Below are 22,123 nucleotides of genomic sequence, written 5' to 3' on the forward strand. Positions count from 1 at the left end.
TCTATTTGTGTTTTCTAGTATCTCGTGTGATTTTAGGCACTGTTTTATTATCATATAGGTAATGACTTCTCATTCAAGGTATATAGTTGTTTGGGCTAAAAATAATTTTACGACAAACCCAATTTAACTACAAGCCCAATTAAATTACAAGCCCAATTAATTACAAGCCCAATTAAATTATGGGCCCGTCAAATGTATCGGACTAATTTCTACCAAGTCCAACCAACCACAGAGCGCTGAAGATGGGAAATATCGTGGGAGACAGGAACAAATCGTGAGAAAGTAATGGGAAAAATCGTGGGCTCATGGGGGAGTGGAGAGAAAAACGGAACAGCGCTGGGAGAAAAAGACATCGGCAAACACTGAACAAAAGAACACAACTCTCAACACGCACAAAATCTGGAAATACTCTCTACTAAATTTCAATCTTCAATCAATAGTCTTCAAGTTTTTTCCAGTATATTTCTAGCACTCTACATTTTCTCGTTTTAGATTTCAGCAACAAGTTATTATATTTTTCATTTCTTTGATGAATTCCTACAGTTTTGTAAATTCAAAATCATGCTAGGGTTTATTTCCATCAATTTCCAATAGTATTCTTTATTTTGGCATTGCATTTGTTTTAGGAGATTAGAACCAACGGTCAAATTTAGAGTTCACGTCGCTTGAATATTTAGAAGTTAGATTTTATCATCACACAAGTTGGTGCAACTTCGTACCTGGCACGCCCGCAAATCTCAAATATTGTGCAAACATATTTTTGGCACGTCCGGTGGGACCATCACTATATTGCCAAAGAGAAAAGAAAGCGTCAATCAAGGGGATAACCCTGTATTCAAGGGATTATAGAGTCCATGATTTCATCTTGTACTCTGGGGAGGATGGCCAGTCCAGCATGGAACACATAGCCAGATTTATCATCCAGTGCGGAGAAATAGCCAACTTAGATAACTTCAACAATTTAAAGTTGCGCCTATTCCCAAATTCTCTCACTGGGACTGCATTTGCTTGGATATGCCTCACTCCCCAGAAATTCAGTGATGAATTGGCAAGAGATGGAAAGACAATTTCACATTCAATTCTATAGAACAAAGCCAGAAGTGTGCATTGCCGATTTATCCAGAGTCACCCAAAAGAAAGAGAATCTGTGGAATATTTCATAGACAGGTTCAAAAAGATAAAGAATAGGTGCAAGGTATTCCTACCTGAGATCGAGTTCGTGAAGAATGGCACAAAAGAGGCTGGATTTTGAATTAAGGAGGAAATTCCAAGGTATGGAGTTCAGATATTTCTTTGAGCTAGCTGCCAAAGTAGCTGAATACGAAGAACTACTGCGGGAAGAATCATACAAGAAGAAAACTGCTATGGGTCTTATTATCAGGAAGGTGGAAGACGTGGCATTGGCAGAAATTCAATCAGCTGGTTCTTGCACAGTTCCCCTGCAAAGAAGCCAGCAGAAATTGAAAAGAAGAACAACTCCCAACTCCCCAAAGACATGCAGTATATACATTTGATGTGTCAAAGACCGAGGAAGTTTTTGATTTCTTGGTAAAAGAAAAATTCATCACTTTTCCACCTGATCACAGGGTGCCATCCACAGAAGAGCTGGAAGGACGAGAGTATTGTAAGTACCACAACTCCTACAATCATGCTACTAACTCTTGTTGGGCGTTCAAGAACATTTTGCAGGACAGAATTAACAAGGGGAGTCGTGAAGTTTCCTAACAAATAGGAGTCTATGGCGGTGGATGATGATCCTTTTCCCCCAGTAGCTTTGGTCAATGTGAATGTGATAGATTTGAGGGATCTTAAATGAGAAAAGAAGCCGATCATTTGCAGTGAAAGAGCGGATAGTTAAGAAATGCTGGATCCCAAAGGGTCAACTGTATGAAGTTACTGGAGGGTATAATACCGATCGCCTAAGAACATTTCAGCAGCGTTTAACTAGGAATGTTGCCGAATCCGCGGCCTCTAGGCCGAGGAACCAACATTTCCTTGAAAAATCAGTGCGTGAGAATCAAAAGTTCAGAGGGGAATCATCTCATGATCAGAACCAAAGGTACTCGGACAGGAGAAATACATATGAAGTTGAGTCACGAAGGGTGGAAACCAGGAAAGTATCAGCTGATCAAGGCAGAGAGCGGCATGTATATAAAATCTCAAAAGGAAAAATGATTGAGAGCAGGAGAGCAAAGCCCAGATACGTCCTTCCAGCTAGAGGGGAGTTCAGTGAGTCTTTGAGAGTGGTCCAACACAAAACGTTCCCTAGGCCACCGACTAGGACTCAGAAGAGACGGCTGTTGAGAGAAAGAGCTATTGCAAGGAGAGAAGAGTCAGCTAAATTGAGAAAGGAACCCACAATTGACAGTCCAGTAATCAGAGATCAGGTGGGGAGTAAGTCCAAGTTTGGAAGATCGGCTACTGAGGATAAGTTCGTAGACGACGATGATGATCTGTTAAGTGAGGAGGATGATCAAAGAGGAAAAACAATCAATTTTTGTGTGGGAGAGCTTCACATCACTGTGGATTGTGCCACAGGAGTGGTGATACTACCCGTAGAGATTTAAAATGATGGAAGAAGAGGATGGGGAGTTGATGCCCAAGGAATCAGTGCAAAAGAAAAGAGCATGCAAATAAGCCTAAACAAGTTATACTTGAGAAACCTACACCGGCCATGACCAAGCACATAAGGCCGTTGTACATCAAAGCCCACGTGAATGAGAAGCCAGTGTCTAAGGTCTTGATTGACAATGGCTCAGCTGTGAATGTTCTTCCAGTAAGGATGTTAAGAAATATGGGCAAAACTGAAGAAGATTTGATCCCTACTGAGGTTTCTGTTGCTGCGTTTACCAGGGAAACCACCAAGACCATTGTAGTACTCCTCGCTGATGTTACTGTACGGAGCATGTCGTCTTTATGTGCATTTTTTGTGGTGAAGCTCCTCCGCCAACTTCCAAGCATTGTTAGGCAGAGATTGGATCCATGCAAACCAGTGCATCCCATCCTCAATGCACCAACTGTTGTTATTTTGGAAAGGGGATGATATGGAGGTTGTAGAAGCGGATGGACAGTCGTTCCAAACAAGTGCAAGTGCAGTGGAGGCCAGATATTACAATGGGGATTTTGGGCCTATCAAAATTCGTAGCAGTAGCAAGAAAGAAAATCCATTGTACATGCAAACACCAACTCCAAGCTCGGTGTTGGAAAGAATCATCAAGCCTATTGTTATCGTACAGCCTAGGCCGATAATTCAACCGCTGATTGAGGAGGTTGATGATTGATTTGAACCAAAAAAGAAAAGAGGTAGCTGCAACCTCTATATTGAAGGCACATGTGCAGTAGGTACTGAACAAATTAGAAGAGGAGGAACCATGGGACACCTATGAAACTTGAGGTTGTCCAAGAAAAAGAATACGAAGAGGATGAACTCCAAGTTGATAAATTTTTTATGGTGCTATCTCAAATGGAAGATGGCCAACACGAAGTACAAGACCCGTTGGAAGAAATTAACTTGGGGGAGCTTGAGAATCCAAAAGTGGTATATGTAAGCTAGCTAATGGAAGAGCAGTTGAAACAAGATTTGATCAGTACGTTGAAGGAGTACAAAGACTGTTTTGCATGGAGTTATGATGACATGCCAGGGTTGGACCTGGAAATTGGTCGAACACCGACTTCCACTCAAAGAAGGTTTCAAACCATTTCAACAGCCATCTCGTCGCATGTCAAAAGAAGTCGAGTTGAAAGTGAAAGAAGAAGTGGAGAAATTGTTAAAGGCCAAGTTTATAAAACCAATCAGATATACCGAATGGCTTTCGAATATTGTGCCAGTCATGAAAAAGAATGGCAAGGTCAGAATATGCATCGACTTCCGAGACTTGAACTGTGCAACTCCCAAAGATTTATATGTGATGCCAATACCTGATATGTTGATTGATTCTGTGGCTAGGCATGAGTTGTTATCCTTCATGGATGGATTCTCAGGTTACAATCAGATCAAAATAGCAGAAACTGACACTCACAAAACTGCATTCAGATGTCCAGGAGCTGTTGGTACGTTTGAATGGCTTGTTATGCCATTCGGGCTAAAAAACGCAGGAGCCACATATCAAAGGGCTATGAACTTGATCTTTCGAGATATGATAGGACATCATATTGAAGTATATATAGACGATATTGTTGTGAAATCTAAACAAGCTGTTGATCACATTGAACACTTGAGGAAGAGTTTCCAAAGAATGAGGCAACATGAGTTGAAGTTAAATCCATTGAAATGTGCCTTTGGCGTGAAAGCAGTAATCTTTTTGGGATTTCTGGTGCATCAAAGGGGAGTCGAAGTGGATAAAAACAAAGCGAAGGCTATCATGGAGGCAAATCCGCCTAGGAACAAGAAAGAGTTACAACGTTTCCTTGGGAAAGTGAATTACTTGAGACGTTTCATTTCTAACCTTGCAGGGAAGACGAAGGAATTTTCACAGTTGTTGAAGCTCAAAGACAGCAGGGAGTTCGAATGGGAAAAGTCGCATCAGAACGCTTTTGATGTGATCAAGAGATATTTATCTAACCCACATGTTCTTATGCCTCCCAGGTATGGAATGCCCCTTAAATTATACATATCTGCTGCTCATGAATCAATTGGATGTCTACTAGTTCAAAATAATCATGAAGGAAATGAACAAGCCATCTATTATTTGAGTAGATTCCTTACTCCAGTAGAGGTGAAATACTCTGTAATTGAGAAGTTGTGCTTAACACTGTATTATGCTTGTACTAAGTTAAGACATTATTTGATTCAATCAAGAGTGCTTGTGGTAGCTAAAACCGATTTGATTAAATATATGCTCAATTGACACATCCTCTCCGGGCGGATTGGTAAATGGTCTTTAGCATTAGCCGAGTTTACATTGACCTACTACCCCCAAAAATCAGTAAAAGGCAAAGCTATAGCCGATTTTTTAGCTGATTATCCTTCACATGATGAGTCTATTGGAGAGCAGGTTTGTTTTCCAGTTTGTGGAGTGGATGTCCGACCATGGGAGTTGAAGTTCAATGGATCAAGTATAGAAACAACAGCAGGAGCTGATATTGTGATCACCTCCCCAAGAGGTGTGAAAACCGTTCTATCTTTTAATTTGGATTTTCCATGCACCAACAATCATGCAGGAATACGAAGCATTGGTCATTGGATTGGAAATTCTGAAAGATTTAGGGGCAAAAGAATTGTTAATATCATGGGATTCTCAGCTGGTACTCAAACAGCTGTCAGGGGAGTTCAAATGCACAAGTTTGTCCTTGGCTCCATACTATACTGCGGCATCCCAAGCTCCTAGATGATTTTGAAGAAGTGTCATTAGTACACGTCCCAAGACAAGAAAATTGGGAGGCAGACGAGTTGGCACAAGTTGCTTCGGGATTGAAGATGTCTCCAGAACTTACGCACAGGCTGGTGTTGATTAAGAAGAAAAACCACCCTTCAATTCAGCAAAGAGAGATTCAGGTAGACACGCTCAACTTGGATATTAACTTAGCTGGTGACTGGAGGGATGACATAAAACAGGTGCTAGAATCAACTAGGAGAGATATTCAACATGGTTTAAAAATGAGAGCTCTTAATTATGTCTTAGTGGAGGGAGATTGTACAGGAAAGGTTTAGATGGTCTGCTCCTCCGGTGCATAGGTTTCCCAGAAGCATTGGAGATCATGAAGCAAGTTCATGAGGGAGTGTGTGGAGCGCATCAATCTGGAATAAAGATGAGATGGTTGATAAGGAGGTATGGCTACTATTGGCCATCCATCCTGAAAGATTGCATCAAATATGCTTAAGGATGCCAGCCATGTCAGAAACATGGGAACATCCAAAGAATTCCGACGGACGAGCTCCACAACGTTGTCAAACCATGGCCGTTCAAGGGTTGGGCCATGGACCTAATCGGGAAAATCTACCCGGCATCATCTAAAGGCCACTCATTCATCCTTGTGGCCACAGATTTTTTCACCAAATGAGTAGAGGCAGTGCCTTTGAAGAAAGCAGAACAAGGGGATGTCATTAACTTAGTGAAAGAGAATATTATTCATAGATTTGGAATTCCAGAGTCCCTGATATGTTCACTGGTTCAGATATGAAGGAATTCGCAGAAGACTATGGAATCAAATTGAGAAATTCATCCCCTCATTACCCACAATCCAACGGACAAGCCGAAGCATCGAACAAAATTTTAATAAAGATTTTACAGAAAATGAGGAAAGAAAATCCTAGGGATTGGCCACGGTTATTACCAGAAATTTTGTGGGCATACAGAACATCCAAGAGGAGTGCCACTGGAGTGAGCCCTTTTTCCCTTACCTTTGGCCACGATGCAGTGCTCCCGTTGGAGATTATGGTGCCATCAATGCGAGTGGCAAGACAAAATGAACTTTCCCTGGAAAATTATAATGAAGCAATGATCATGGAGTTAGAAGAACTGGATGAGTTGAGAATCCAAGCGTACAATGCTATGCTGTTACAGAAACAGAAAGTTGCAAGAATCTACAACAAAAGGGTTAACAAGAAAAGCTTCCATGAAGGGGAAATAGTGTGGAAGGCTATATTGCCTATAGGAACAAAGGATAGGGAGCTGGGCAAGTGGTCTCCCAATTGAGAGGGACCATTCAAAGTATATAAGGTGTTAGACGGAAATGCATATTGGCTATCAAGTCTAGATGGCCATCCACACAAACTATGGTTCCTGAGCCATCGTGAAATTCTCGGTAACCACAACTTAGGGGGAATGATTGTGAAGGATAGGCGAGCACGCTCCAAGAATCGGCGATCTTCCAAGGGCAGCTGGGGATGGTGAACGAGAACGGCGTGGGAGAAGCGACAACAAAGAACGGGTTGAAGGAACTTGGGGCTCGCCGCGGCTGATGACTGGGGCTGGCGAAGCAGTGAGTTTCTTTGATGGGAATAGGCGGATGAAAGCAGCGAGAGGAAGAAGACGGGGAGCAGGCGCGATTCAGATGGGGGAGGAAATTCAAAAGACGATTAGAAAATTCAAGGTCCAGAGAAAATAAGTCCGAGTGTTTAGCCATTTATGCAAGCCCAATTCATAAATTATTTGTGGGATAATGCCTATAGAGGAGTTGAAAATTGGCTTACATACAAGCATTTTGGCCCAATGGGCCAATGCTTGTGGGGGGCAATTGTTTAGGCTAAAAATAATTTAACGACAAAGCCAATTTAACTACAAGCCCAATTAAATTATGGGCCCGTCAAATGTATCGACTAATTTCTACCAAGTCCAACCAACCACAGAGCACTGAAGATGGGAAAGATCGTGGGAGACAGGAACAGATCGTGAGAAAGTAATGGGAAAAATCGTGGGCTCATGGGGGAGTGGAGAGAAACGGAACAGCGCTGGGAGAAAAAGACATCGGCAAACACTGAACAAAAGAACACAACTCTCAACACGCACAAAATCTACAAATACTCTCTACTAAATTTCAATCTTCAATCAATAGTCTTCAAGTTTTTTCCAGTATATTTCTAGCACTCTACGTTTTCTCGTTTTAGATTTCAGCAACAAGTTATTATATTTTTCATGTCTTTGATGAATTCCTACAGTTTTGTAAATTCAAAATCATGCTAGGGGGTTTATTTCCATCAATTTCCAATAGTTTTCTTTATTTTTGCATTGTATTTGTTTTAGGAGATTAGAACCGACGGTCGAATTTAGAGTTCACGTCGCTTGAATATTTAGAAGTTAGATTTTATCATTTTCACACAAGTTGGTGCAACTTCGCACCTGGCACGCCCGAAAATCTCAAATATTATGCAAACAATAGTAAAAGTACTCTGTTTTTATTTTGGTCAATTCTCAAGTCTTCAAATATTAAGTTTCTAAAAATCTTCCATGAATTCACTAGTTTTGTTGAATTGCGTTATGGTTTTTAATGGTTTCAGTTCCAATCCCACTGTTTGAGCCGATTAAAAAAATAATACAACTCGTGAAATAATTAAATCGGTTAGAATTTATTATTCAACTATTATACCATGAAGCAATATAAATAAAAATATGGTTATAAATCAAGTAGTTTAATTCTAAAATTTAGATTATCTATATTGATGGGTTACAGTCCAATTTGATTATTTATTTGATTATTTAGTCCTCTTCATCTACAAAGTTCAAGTCTGCTAGATACTTTAAAAAAATCTATAAATATAAGAATTATCTATCCAAGGTACATTTTCATTTTTCTATTTGAGCTATCCAACTTTCAGAAAATATATGTAAATTATTTTCTGACTTGATTATTAGGGTATCTACGTCAAACAACCCCCGAGCCTCTGACAATTATTTGTGACGTATGTGACAACCCACGAAGTTTATTGTTTACCGACTGTTGGAAATTTTAATAAAAATTTAAAGGATTGAATAAAAAATTGTGTCTCATGAATGTGGGAGTGTCTTTTGGCTCTCCACATTCTTGAGTTAATTGAAGAGTTTTGGCTCTTCATATTCTTGAGTTAATGGGAAGATTAATTGAGCTAATTAATCGTTCATGACTCTTGGTGTGCATTTTGGGGCTTATAAATAGTGGGTTCATTTTCTCATTTCAAGCACATGAAAATCTTTTCTCTTTCAAGTATTCTCTTGCATTTCATATTGTTAGCTTTTCATTTGGCCTCCGTTAAATCTCGGTGATAAAGTAAAGGTACGTTTTCAGTTCGCCGTAGTAGTGTCTCGTGCTAAGTCACTGCTGATTGTTCCATTGTATCCTGGGAACAGAACGTCCGCTGAAGCCTCGAAGCACATATCGGAGGGGGCAAATCTGTTTTAGGGACACTGTAATTTGTACAGGCCTCGATTTGGTTTACTTCATTTATAGCGTTTCTCTACTGTTTTCTCTTTACTATATTTCTCGCTGGTTTTATTGATAAAACCATTTCTGTACTGTACCATTTGATATATATTGTGCAACAAACTTAAAACAGATTTCTCATTACGTGGTTTGTTTCAGATATGGCTACTGAAACCAGCGTGCAAAGGGAAACTGGTTATGTTTTCCCTACTGTGGCTCAAGTTGTCCCTCATGTTACCCCACGTACTGTTGCAATTGCTGTCCCAGCCAGTCACAGGTGAAAAGCCTGAAAAGTTCACTGGTGTGGACTTCAAAAGGTGGCAGCAAAAGATGATGTTCTACTTGACGATGCTGAACCTGGCTAGATTCTTGTCTGAGGATGCTCCTAAACTCACAGAGGGTGAGGGAGATGTTGAATCTGTTAGTGCTGTGGAGGCATGGAATCATTATGATTTCTTATGCTGAAACTATGTACTAAATGGATTGGCCGATTCGCTCTACGACGTATTTTGCGAAAAGAAAACGGCTAAAAAGCTGTGGTAATCCCTTCACAGAAAGTACAAAACCGAGGATGCCGGAGCCAAGAAGTTTCTTGTTGGCTGCTTTTCTAGACTTTAAAATGGTGGATTCAAAGCCGGTTATTAGCCAAGTTCAAGAACTCCAAGTGATTCTTCACGAGATTCATGGTGAGGGGATGACTTTGAGCGAATCATTCCAAGTGGCTGGTATTGTTGAAAAGCTACCACCAGCTTGGAAAAATTTCAAAAATTATTTGAAGCACAAGCGCAAGGAGATGAATGTTGAAGAGCTCATTGTTCGACTTCGCATCGAGGAAGACAACAAGAGTTCGGAAAAACGATTGTTTTCTCCTGTTGCCGCTAAGGCAAATGTAGTCGAGCATTGTCAAAGCTCGAAAAAGAAAAATTTATTCTCCTCCAACAAAAGGTTGAACATGGGACCCAAGGAAGGCATTTCGAAGAAAAAGTTCTCCGAAAAATGCTACAACTGTGATGGCATGGGTCACAAGGCATCTGAATGTAAGAAGCCAAAGAGAAACCGAGAGGTAAATGTGGTAGAGAACATTTCTCAGGAGGTTTCTAACATGAATCTCTGTGCTGTAATATCAGAAGTCAATCTGGTGGGTTCAAACCCAAGGGAGTGGTGGATCGACACTGGTTTCACTCGCCATGTTTGCTCCGACAAGGAGATGTTTGCTACTCTTGAGAAATCTATGAATGGAGAAAAGCTATTCATGGGAAATTCCGCCACTTCTGATATCAAGGGTCAAGGAAAATTTGTCCTAAAGATGACATCTGGAAAAGAACTAACTCTGAACAATGTGCTGTATGTACCGGACATCCGTAAGAACTTGGTGTCCGGGTCGATTCTTAACAAGCATGGTTTCCGCATTGTCTTCGAGTCAGATAAGGTGGTTTTTTCGAAAATTGGAATGTTTGTTGGCAAAGGGTATGTTTGTAATGGTTTATTCAAACTCAATGTAATGGCTATTAAGCCTGTGATGAATAAAGTTAATACTTTTGCTTACTTGCTTGTGTCTTCTTGTTTATGGCATGGTAGACTTGGACACGTTAATTACGATACAATTCTTAGACTAATTAACATGAAAAGCATTCATGCATTCCAAATTGATAAACAACACAAATGTGAAACTTGTGTTGAGGCAAAACTAACAAGATCATCTTTTCGAACTATTGAAAGAAATAGTGAACCACTTGATCTAATTCACAGTGATATATGTGATCTAAAAAGTATGCAAACTCGTGGTGGAAATAAATACTTCATTACTTTTGTTGACGATAAGCACAAAATTTTGTTATGTTTATCTTCTTAAAAGTAAGGATGAAGCTATTGACAAATTTTTCCAATATAAGAGTGAAGTTGAAAACCAACTTAGCAAGAAAATTAAGGTGCTAAGAAGCGATCATGGAGGTGAATATGAATCACCATTTGCTGAGTTTTGTGCTCAACACGGTATCAAACACGAAAGAACTGCACCTTATTCTCCTCAGCAAAATGGCATTGCAGAGAGAAAGAATCGCACCTTGAAAGAAATGATGAATGCATTGTTATTAAATTCTGGTTTACCACAGAACATGTGGGGGGAAGATGTTCTAACAGCAAATTACCTTTTAAATAAGGTGCCCTGAAAGAAGCAAGATAAAAGTCCATATGAGTTAAGGAAAGGTAGAAGTCCTTCCTACCAATACTTGCGAGTGTGGGGGTGTCTTACCAAAGTTGCAGTATCCACTCTAAAGAAAGTAAAGATAGGACCAAAAACTGTTGATTGTATTTTCATTGGATATGCTCAAAACAGTAGCGCGTATCATTTTCTCGTACATGAATATCAAATACCTGATATTCACAAGAATACGATAATGGAATCAAGAAATGCTTCGTTCTTTGAACACATGTTTCCATGCAAATCTAAGAAAGAATCAAGTTCATCCAAAAGATTATATGAGACAATTGAAAAGAAACAATTGCTTGATCAAGATATTGAACCTAGATGTAGCAAGAGAGCTAGGACCGAGAAATCTTTTGGTCCGGATTTCATTACTTTCATGATGAAAAGTGAACCTCAAAGCTTCAAGGAAGCAATGATTTCATCTGAGGGACCTTTATAGAAAGAGGCTATAAATTCCGAAATGGATTCCATTTTACAAAATCATACGTGAGAATTAGTAAATCTTCCTCCGATAAGCAAACCACTAGGCTGTAAATGGGTTTTCAAAAGGAAAATGAAATCAGATGGAACCATAAATAAGTATATAGCCAGATTGGTAATTAAAGGTTACCATCAACGTGAAGGGCTTGATTACTTTGACACATATTCTCCTGTATCGAGAATAACCTCAATTCGTGTGATACTTGTGATTGCCGTCTTGCGGAATCTTGAAGCATACCAAATAGACGTAAAGACAACTTTTCTAAATGGAGATTTAGAAGAGAAAATTTACATGGAACAACCTGAGTGATTTTCTGCGACTGGGAAAGAAAATAAGGTATGTAAACTGGTGAAGTCTTTGTATAGCTTAAAACAAGCACCAAAGCAATGGCACGAAAATTTTGATAAAGCCATGATGAAAAGTGGATTTAAATTCAGTGAATGTGACAAATGTGTATACATAAAGAACACTGAAATTGGATATGTCATTTTATGTCTTTACGTAGATGACATACTTATCGTTGGTAGTAATGATAAGATGATTAAATCCACAAAGAAATTATTGAACTCAAGATTTGACATTAAAGATTTGGGTTTAGCCGATGTAATCCTTGGAATTAAAATTCATAGAACATCAGAAGGGCTAGTCGTAAGTCTTTGAGAAATTCAATAAGGATGACTCTGTATTGGCTAGAACCCCAATAGATATCAGTCATCATCTATCAAAGAATCGAGGTGAGAGTATGTCTCAATTAGAATATTCTCGAGTCATTGGAAGTCTGATGTATTTAATGAGTTGTACAAGAGTAGACATAGCTTATGCAGTAAGCAAATTGAGTAGATTCACGATTAATCCAGGAGTTGAACACTGGAAAATAATTATCAGATTGCTAAGATATTTAAGGTACACTCGTGATCATGAGCTACACTATACCAGATATCCTTCTGTTATTGAAGGATACAGTGATGCAAATTGGATATCTGATATGAAAGACTCAAAATCTACAAGTGGATTTGTATTCACTTTAGGAGGTGCAGCAATTCCGTGGAAATCTTCTAAACAAACTGTAATAGCCAGATCCACAATGACATCTGAGTTTATAGCTCTTGACAAGTGTGCTGAAGAGGCTGAATGGCTATGTCACTTCTTAGAAGATGTTCCAGGATGAGAAAAACCAGTGCCGGCTATATGCATACATTGTGATAGCCAATCTGCAATTGGGAGGGCACAAAATAAAATGTATAATGGTAAGTCTAGGCATATACGTCGTAGAAACAATACCATCAGACAACTACTCTCAACTGGAGTTATCTCTGTTGACTATGTAAAGTCAAATGATAATATAGCGGATCCGCTAACCAAGGGGTTAAACAGAGAGTTAGTTGCGAAATCGTCAAGGGGAATGAGGGCTCAAGCCTATAGAATAAATTGGTGCGAAGTAAAACCCAACTTACGCTGACTGGAGATCCCCAAAAACTAGGTTCAATGGGACAACCTAATCGCACTAATTTGGAGAATCACTGTGGGGGTTATCCCTAGTCCATTCCTATTATGAAACAGTGAATGTTGAGGATAAGCTTACGGCTTTTAATGATTCTGACGAGATAAATATAGAATCACCTATGTGAGAGAGAAGTGGGGCCGCTTCTAAGGAATTGCTAGGCTCAATTTTAGACCCTCTCGCAGAATCAGGCGTGTGTTCATGGCCAAAACGAACACGATCATGAGAACTGGATAGTATCATGGAGAGTCTTGTGTGAAGTATATCTTAATTTACATAAACGGCAGAACAGTTCAAGGACAACATGTCTACTGGTCAGCTAGTAAAGCAAATATATTTCATGAGGGAAGGTTCAAGGGGTAACACTTACCTATCCTATGCAGGATTCAACTGTAGAACTTTGTCACCAAGATTTGTATCAATTTTCATTCATGTGCGGGATTGTTGGAAATTTTAATAAAAATTTAAAGGTTGAATAAAAAATTGTGTCTCATGAATGTTAGAGTGTCTTTTGGCTCTCACATTCTTGAGTTAATTGAAGAGTTTTGACTCTTCATATTCTTGAGTTAATGAGAAGATTAATTGAGTTAATTAATCTTCCATGATTCTTGGTAGTGCATTTTGGGGTTTATAAATAGTGGGTTCATTTCCTCATTTTAAGTACATGAAAATCTTTTCTCTTTCAAGTATTCTCTTGCATTTCATATTGTTAGCTTTTCATTTGGCCTCCGTTAAATCTCGGTGATAAAGTAAAGGTACGTTTTCAGTTCGCCGTAGTAGTGTCTCGTACTAAGTCACTGCTGGTTGTTCCGTTGTATCCTGGGAAACAGACCGTCCGTTGAAGCCTCGAAGCACATACCGGAGGGGGCGAATATGTTTTAAGGACACTGTACTTTGTACAGGCCTCGGTTTGATTTACTTCATTTATAGCATTTCTCTACTGTTTTCATTTTACTATATTGCTCGCTGGTTTTATTGATAAAACCATTTCTGTACTGTACCATTTGATATATATTGTGCAACACCGACTACTTGCACTTAGTTGGATATTCTTACTCCGGTCTACGACTACTACTTTGAAATGTTAATGAGCCACCCAAATCTTCCAACTCCGATTTACGTAATTTAAACAATTACATTTTCGGTTACATCATATATAATTATATACTAAATTATCTTATGATTTGATAATATTTTTTTTTGTTTCGCCTAAACCAGAGACCAAATGTGAACTTCTCGATTTTGATTCAGAGGATGTTTTGTTGGAGCTTATAAGCTCTTTAAATTTGTTTAGCGAAAATTTGGTAAAATAATTAATAAGCAGTCAAAATAAACTGTTTGACAGTTTATACGCCATTATTTAAAAAGCTGGGGTAACCCTTTTTTCTAAAAAAATATCTTATTTTAACATTTTACTGATCTAAAATAGTCTTGTATATTTTCATAAATCACCACCATGTCCTCCACCTCTTAAATATATTTTTTTTTAAAAAAAAGAAATTTCCAAAAAATATCAATTTTCTAAATTAAAATATGAATTTTTTTTTGGGGGGTAAAAGAGGTTTAACATTTATGATTAAATCCTAAAACTATTTTAAATAAATCTAATCAAACAACTGAATCGATTTGACTGTTCCCATTTCGGAGCCACATTGTTCGACTGAAGAAAGTTTTAGGCCCGATGGATATGATTTTCTAGAAACTGCTAGAAAACGTACCTTCTACCCGTTTCCTCTGGAGATTTCACCTTTCTTCCAGACACATCCACCATATCTAATATACAGACGGCTCAACAAATCTACGATTGTATCAGAAAATTTTCAGAAATTTATTCCGAGTCCCGCATTTTCCAAATCAGTGACAAGATTCGACATGGATATAAGGTTTCTTGGATTCGACTCCCCACTTTTCAACTTGTTTGATGCTTCTGAGGATTCTGATGGCAAAAAATCCATCGGTGCACCCACCAGGACCTACTTTCGCGACGCCAAGGCCATGGCAGCGACGCCAGCGGATATCAAGGAGTACCCGAAATCATACGAGTTTGTGATCGATATGCCGGGCCTCAAATCAGGTGATATCAAAGTGCAGGTGGAGGATGGGAATGTGCTGCTGATCAGTGGCGAGCGTAAGAGAGAAGATGTGAAGGAAGGTGAGAAATACGTGAGAATGGAACGGAGGGTTGGGAAGTTCATGAGGAAATTCGTGTTGCCGGAGAACGCTAATATCAACGCAATCAAGGCGGTGTGTCAAGATGGTGTGCTAACTGTGACGGTGGAGAAACTGCCGCCACCGGAGCCGAAAAAGCCCAAGACTATCGAGGTTCAAATCGCTTGACAAAAGCTCTGCTATGCGTTGTTACTTGTTTTCCTGCGTGATTTTAAATAAAGTTCTGTCTTTGTAATGGGTCTCAAGAATGGTGTCTGCCTTGTTCTTGACTTGTGTGCAATGGTTTGCAGAATCTATAAAATGTTTTCTTGATTTTCAACTGTGCATGGTACATATTCTTACAATTCGAACTCACAAATTATCATTGCAAAGCTCTGTGAAGAGTCTGAATCCAACGTCGGAGTAGAATAGATTTCGTATTTGATTTCAAACAACAATTGGCCAATTTGACAGAACAGTTGGATCAAAACACGAGACTCTGACAGCAACAAGTCTGCCCAGAAGTCAAACAGGACATACGCCACTCTTCTGCCCGATTTTTCACTTGGCACCACGAGCTCATGTTATGCATTTTACGGGCCGACGACCAGTATTCCCATATTACATTTCGAGAAGTCGAGAACTAAATTTTGTATATATTCTTCAAGAATATCTGGATTTGTACGCACAAAAATGAAGTTTTGGGAAGTTTGAAAACAAGAAAAAAAAATTAAAAGTTTTGGGGCTCGAGGGTCCAGGGATCTCCGGTGCCTCCGCGAGTGGCATTTCACAGACAAAAAACATTTCTAGAAAACTCCACCTTTCAGCTCCTTCGGCTAAATTTCTCAAGTCTATTACAATGTGGGCCAGCTCTTAATTCTTGGCACCACTCGGACTGATTGATGGGAAATCAGCAACAAATATTAAGGTTCTAGTCCCATAACTAGAAAAACCACTAAACCCAAGAAGCTTATGTATACACACCAAGGCACTTCAGTTGATGATCATGGCTGAAAATTACCTCCATTTGGATATCTTTGATGCCACTTTTTATCCACAGTGCTCCCCGGTGAGCACATATTCCCTCCAAACTAACTTTGCGGTTTCTGAATTATTGAAGTTCAATGGGTGCTTGGCCTAGGAAAACCCAGCTTTTTCTTCATTACCTGATGCTTATATGTCTCAAAATTAGAACTCCATGGCGAATGACGACGACGTTAACCTTAATGGGAGCAACAACTCTTTTCCTGAAAGTTATACTAATAGTAAGCAAGTCATTCATAACCAAGTTCCAACTTCTAAATCATCAAACACACTACGAGCTTACGACATATCAAACTACACATGTTTGTATATTATTTTCATGCATTGTCGTGCATATGCGGTGGTTCCGACAAGGGCTGAGCAGAGTACTCGTTCCCCCTTTATAGACGATTTTTAACATTTTCTTTTTTGGTGATAATACATGCTATGGTTCACATAATAGCTCATATTGCCCTCTCTTCAATATTTCAGATTTGATGCCAGATGCCTTGAATGTGATATCAGGAGAAAGTGACGAACAGAAGAAAGTAATGAGATAAAAGATAGCTTTTAAGACCAAGTCAGATATTGAGATACTGGATGATGGTTTCAAGTGGAGGAAGTATGGGAAAAAGATGGTGAAAAATAGCCCCAATCCAAGGTTCCACATTACTTTATAATGCATAATTTCTTCTACAATACTAACTTCTATTACATGAGCAACTCAGTCTCGTTCAAACTCAGAGCCTCGGTTCAGATAAACCAATTGGTTGTATCACTGAGCTGATGAACGGACCAATTCTACAATATTTACTATACCGCAGTTTGTGTCAATCCAAGACACGGCTTTTAATTCTTTATCAAATAACCTCAAAATTTACACAACTGACCATAAAATGTAATCAACAGGAACTATTACAGGTGCGCAGTTGCAGGATGCCCAGTAAAAAAGAGAGTTGACAGGGATAAAGAGGATTCGCAATATGTCATAACGACCTACGAGGGAGTCCACAATCGTCAGGGACATCCTCAGCTTTGATTTCAGTAATTGAGATTCCATACAAATGCTATCACTATTGTTGGATTTTCTATACCTTTTCAAGAAATAGAGAATGCAAGTGTACGTACCTTGAAGAATTTATCAGTAGTTTAAATTGACAGATTCCGGAGCTTTTGGTGGGATGCTCAACTGTTGCAAGATAAAATGAATATATTGAACAAATTCACAGCTGGTGATTTGTTGCTAATATAGGACACCATTCTCAAAAGCATTGGAAATATGGTATCATAGAATTACCAAGAAAAGCAGATCTTATATTTAAGATTAACATATGGTTCACAGGCTTCAGAGTCCATTATCAGCTACAAAAGGAAATATGTTGTTTTGTTATTGATCATTTAATCTATGCTTTAAATATATATCACAGCAAATTTATCTCCTTCATTGTTCGAGGCAAAAATTGCATTCAATCTAAGTTTTACGAAATAAAGCTATACAGTGAATCTATAAAACTTTCAAATGTAACTCTGTGGTATTCAAAACAATAGCATTACCCTGTCATCCATGTCAAAGAGAGGTTCTGGTTTGGACCCCAGAGGAGTTATAACATATAATTTAACCAAAAGGAAAGCTGATACGATCAAATATTTATAGTTTTTTTCCGCAAGCTGTAAGATTTTTATGGGAATATAATATCAGGATTTCTTTTGTACACATTTAGCCCAACTATCTCGTCCCATGCAGCTGCTTCACCTTGTGTATCTGAGGATATGCTCCAAAGGACATTCGTAGGCCATGGCGTTCTCATTATTCTTGAAGAAGATTGTATAATTGCCTTAGATTTGCAAATATGATTCTTGTTGGTTCGACCCAAGCCACTAGAGAGCAACCATCGGGATCCAGATTGCTGTTGTTTATCAGTTCCCCAAAGCTCTTTACCAAGTGAAGTACTTAGGCCAGTAACATGGACTTCCGAGAATTTAAATTGCGGAATACCCTTTTCAAAGATCCAACTTTTTTGTTTGGAGCCAACAATTGCTTCAACCAATCTTTCGTCCAAACCATCCTTTTCATCGTTTAAAATTTTCCCTGATGTGCAGGGCATTTTAGGGGAGGGAATTCTCTGGACTTCAATCATTGCAAGCATTGAGGAACCAACCCTTTCATTATCACGCAAGGGATCTCTAAGCTGCACTTTTAAACCCATTATAAAATTTTTATTTGAAGTACCATAATCCCGTACACTGCTCAATTCTAAAGACCCAGTGCAATGAGCTGCAAGAAGTTTCAAACCATTTTCATCAGCTCCACCGTCGATGTCAAAACCTTCACTGTCTAACCTCACCCAATCTTCCAATGACAAAGAGTATTTGACTAACTCATCATCATCAAGGAGCCGCAAACCTGATGTCCTTTCAGAACCAAAGTTCGCACAAACTTCAGTAGCCTTATCCGGATCAGAACTCCCGACAAACTGGATCCCAACTTTCGAAGGTGATTCTTGATCTGTTAGACCAGACTGAATCCTGAGCCCTTCAATTAAAAGACCTTCAAAATTGGTTATAGCCGCAGGAACGATATTTTCAAAAGATACACAATCTGAATCGATCTCGTCCAAATCCAATCTGTAATTTTCAGAAAAAAAGAAGGCAAAACAAAACAAATTGTTTAGAATTAGTTAGTAGAGTTTGATGGCAACTTCATGACACTATATTCAAGAATTCACAGACCTCATAAAAACCTCTGATATTGATTCAGCCTCTGGCATCACTTGTTGTACCATCTTCCCCGTGATATCTTCCAAAGGCATCAATTTATCTGCTTGAATAGACATCTTTTCAACTCCCACAGATGCCCAACACTGAAGTATTTCCATGACAGCGAGCCCCATTGCTTTGGGAAACACAACTGGAGCAGAAACTTGCACGATTAATCTAGCCCCATTATTTGCATTTCTGAAAAGTAAAGGATTCATTGACCGTAAGAAACCACCACCCTTTATCTGAATGATTGGACCAAGGCATTCTTGAAGAGAAGGCAACTTCAAAGGTCCTGCTGGGGGCACATAGACTGGGCTTCCAAACCCACCAGAGCTAGAGCATGGAGAATTCTGAAAATCCTTCTCATTCAAACCCCATTCCTGCATTAAAGCTACCGTTTCCAAATTTTCAACTACTTTAGCATTTTTTTTACTCATTGAGTGGGTAATACCACCTAGATACTGTTCATCAGCTAAAATAGCTGGGGACAAACCAAAATCGTCTGCATGTGGCATTCTCCGATAGCCATCGGGTGTATGACAAAAAAAATCCTGCTCTGCCATCACAACAGTATCAAAAGAGTCGTTTTCCCTTGGAAGGGAGTCCTCCTCAAACTGTTTCAATAGTTGATCTCTGGGAGACTCAAGATAGCTATCAAAGCCTATGTCATCTGTACTCTGCCGGCACAACATGTTAAGAAAATCGTTTTCTATAGATTCTGCAACATTATCCAAGCTAAGAGATTCATGAAACTTACTATATTTATTGCAATAATGGATTTTCTCGGATGTTTCTTGCTCATAACAATTGTTTATATCTTGTGATGATTCCAAATCTGCTGATCTAGATGCCATCATGTCAGAGAAAACTAAATCGAGTTCTTCATCATATGGTTCTTTAGTGGACATGCTATTTTCTTTGGCTTTAGTCTCATCAATAATGTCATGGTCATCGCTACCAAGATTCAGATTACATTCAATGTCCTCATCAAATACTGTCTCTTCCCAGTCAAAAATGTCAGCAACATTAATAATTTCAATTAGAGAACTGTCCATTCTTTGACTACCATGCCGTTCTAGCTTCACCTGATTCATCATGGAGCTTTCTAAATCTTGCTCAATTATGGAAAACATGCTACTGTCAACCTCATGTCCAATATTACCACCAGCAGACTCAATAGAGGGTGCAGCCTTAGGTTTTAGGGACTGCAAAGACTCATGACCGTAATCAAACTCTAGAACATCACACATCTTTTCCTGGTCAATCTTTTGGTACAACAAAGAAACTGAATGTGCGAGTTCTGATCCTCTGCTTGGGAGGTCATCTAGAAATTTCAGTTCTAGTGACTGGGACCGACGATGTGACCGTTTACTTGAACCTGTAGGGATGGTACTATGGTAATTTATCTGGCTTCTTTGATGACTATTTCCGAAATCAGTAATATAATTTGCCGTTGCTGGTCCACGTTCGTTCTCAGCATTAGGAACTTTCACATAATTACCTGACTCAATGGAATTACTATTCATCATGAAAAATCCAAAACTAACATTCAACATTGCACCTTTTGCTACGCCTGTGAGTTTAAAGCTAGTAGTCCACTTCCCTGAGCCCCCCTCTTCAGTTTCTAACTCCTCCAAAGTCATTGGGAGCAACCTTGTTAGGTCAATCCAGTGCTTCCCAATGTCCAGTGTTGTAGCCCCTATCACTGAGGTATGAAGCAAGAAGACTTTGGGTTCATAGTTTGCTGAATTACGAGCCCTGTTTCTACTACAATTAATAGTACACCAGTCCATGAGAGTATCTTCGAATTCGGCCATTCCCAAATATGCACGGGAAGGGTGAGTTTTCAACATCTTGCCCTTCCGACTCCAAGTCACACACAGATTAAGGCTGTTAAAATTCGAAGGCAACCCTTCAACAGCGTGCACTTGGAGAAAGAAACAACAATTAAACGTATGATTACGGTTGTGGGTCAGAGCCTTTAAAGGCTTCCAATTCCATATTGATAATTTCTTGTCCTTTTGCGGCGAATCATGAATCTTGAATTTATTTCTTGATTCTGAAAAGCCGTATTTAGGGACCACATTAATACGGTGATCAGAAGTTGGATTCAATGCCTTATGCTGGTTTCCATGCAAATAAAGGGCGTGGCTGATTTCTTCAATATCATGCAGAAAAAGCCCACCGTCCAAATCTTCTCCACCTGTCTTCGCGAATTTGAGTTCTGATGACATATCCTGTAAAACTCTAAACATGACTGACCATATTCAACTGCTAATAATGGTAATAACAGTGGCTAAAACACCCATCAGAATCGCAAAAGAAAACAATTCAGCACTCTAAGTGTGGTAGTAGCTAAATCAGAATTCAGTTAAAGTGACCATGTCTTATGTTCCTTGTTTTTGGATACTTAGCTTTCCCCATTCATCACCTGCACTGTATCAAAGATTCAATAAAGATAAATTTCTTACTCATTACATAATTTCTACTTCATTTCATTCACATTAATAATCAGATCGATTCTGGTAGTCCTTAGAAATGAAAAGATCCAAGTGGGTATCAAACATTCACTACTTTGCTCCAACTTCACCAAATGTTTTAACACGGAAAAAGTAAATAAATTTAAATTAAATCAAACATAGAAAATCCCAGATGTAAAACATAAAACACAATAACACCGATGCACAACTAGAGCCCATTAAAGAAGCTACTGAATCAAATCGATCACGTAAAATCCAATTGACATACAATCTTGGGACTTACAGCAATCTTTGACTCGGTCCCCCAAGGAAGAGAAGAGATGTTTACTGCTGAGACCATGTATATTTTTCTTTTCAATTTTACTTTTCTTATCTGACTGGTTAGAATTCCTCGGCGCTATGGCTCGTTCGTTCGGTTGTTTGCTTCGACACCCAAAACAAGTCGGCAACCAGCCAACCACCTTCTCCTTTGAATTTTTTTTATTTTTTTCCACCAATAAAGACGGCGGCTCCTATCTGCACGTTTTTCATCTATTTATATATTTATAATTAATTATATTGTTAAAATTAAATAAGATATTTATATGATAATTATATTATAATTTTTTTCAATAAACTAACTGTTTAACGTGCAACAATTGTTTTAGCAATAAAAAATATTAAAATAAACAAAATAATTCATATGAGAT

The 22,123-nt window shown here is 38.8% G+C and overlaps 3 protein-coding genes across 3 annotated transcripts; 2 read left to right on the forward strand and 1 right to left on the reverse strand.

The window, feature by feature from the left end:
• The first annotated feature begins 3,382 nt into the window (after positions 1-3,382).
• On the forward strand, positions 3,383-9,300 carry LOC142523912 (uncharacterized). Its single transcript, XM_075627646.1, has 6 exons — positions 3,383-3,538; positions 3,642-4,585; positions 5,242-5,554; positions 6,075-6,622; positions 6,777-6,921; positions 8,995-9,300. Exons 1-6 carry the CDS (start codon positions 3,383-3,385, stop codon positions 9,298-9,300), a joined length of 2,412 nt encoding a protein of 803 aa, XP_075483761.1.
• A 5,407-nt stretch (positions 9,301-14,707) lies between these two features.
• LOC142525256 (17.3 kDa class II heat shock protein-like) lies at positions 14,708-15,511 on the forward strand. Its single transcript, XM_075629487.1, has one exon. It carries the CDS (start codon positions 14,896-14,898, stop codon positions 15,358-15,360), a length of 465 nt encoding a protein of 154 aa, XP_075485602.1. The 5' UTR covers positions 14,708-14,895; the 3' UTR covers positions 15,361-15,511.
• Positions 15,512-17,487: 1,976 nt separating this feature from the next.
• On the reverse strand, positions 17,488-21,938 carry LOC142525255 (protein PLASTID MOVEMENT IMPAIRED 1-RELATED 1-like). Its single transcript, XM_075629485.1, has 3 exons — positions 21,703-21,938; positions 18,925-21,191; positions 17,488-18,819 (listed from the first exon to the last, which is right to left on the reverse strand). Exons 1-3 carry the CDS (start codon positions 21,772-21,774, stop codon positions 17,874-17,876), a joined length of 3,285 nt encoding a protein of 1,094 aa, XP_075485600.1. The 5' UTR covers positions 21,775-21,938; the 3' UTR covers positions 17,488-17,873.
• Positions 21,939-22,123: the final 185 nt, after the last annotated feature.

The sequence above is a fragment of the Primulina tabacum genome, chromosome 14, assembly GCF_025594145.1.
Source record: "Primulina tabacum isolate GXHZ01 chromosome 14, ASM2559414v2, whole genome shotgun sequence".
NCBI lineage: Eukaryota > Viridiplantae > Streptophyta > Magnoliopsida > Lamiales > Gesneriaceae > Primulina > Primulina tabacum.

Coding starts and splice junctions, on each gene's coding strand:
- LOC142525256 (XM_075629487.1), top strand. CDS start 14,896: ATGGATATAAGGTTTCTTGGATTCGACTCCCCACTTTTCAACTTGTTT.
- LOC142525255 (XM_075629485.1), bottom strand. CDS start 21,774: ATGGTCTCAGCAGTAAACATCTCTTCTCTTCCTTGGGGGACCGAGTCA. Junction 21,192..21,702: donor TTGCTGTAAGTCCCAAGATT/GTATGTCAATTG, acceptor AGAGTTTTACAG/GATATGTCATCAGAACTCAA. Junction 18,820..18,924: donor ATATCAGAGGTTTTTATGAG/GTCTGTGAATTC, acceptor TGAAAATTACAG/ATTGGATTTGGACGAGATCG.
- LOC142523912 (XM_075627646.1), top strand. CDS start 3,383: ATGAAACTTGAGGTTGTCCAAGAAAAAGAATACGAAGAGGATGAACTC. Junction 5,555..6,074: donor GGAGGGATGACATAAAACAG/GTGCTAGAATCA, acceptor TATTATTCATAG/ATTTGGAATTCCAGAGTCCC. Junction 6,922..8,994: donor TGACTGGGGCTGGCGAAGCA/GTGAGTTTCTTT, acceptor GGTTTGTTTCAG/ATATGGCTACTGAAACCAGC.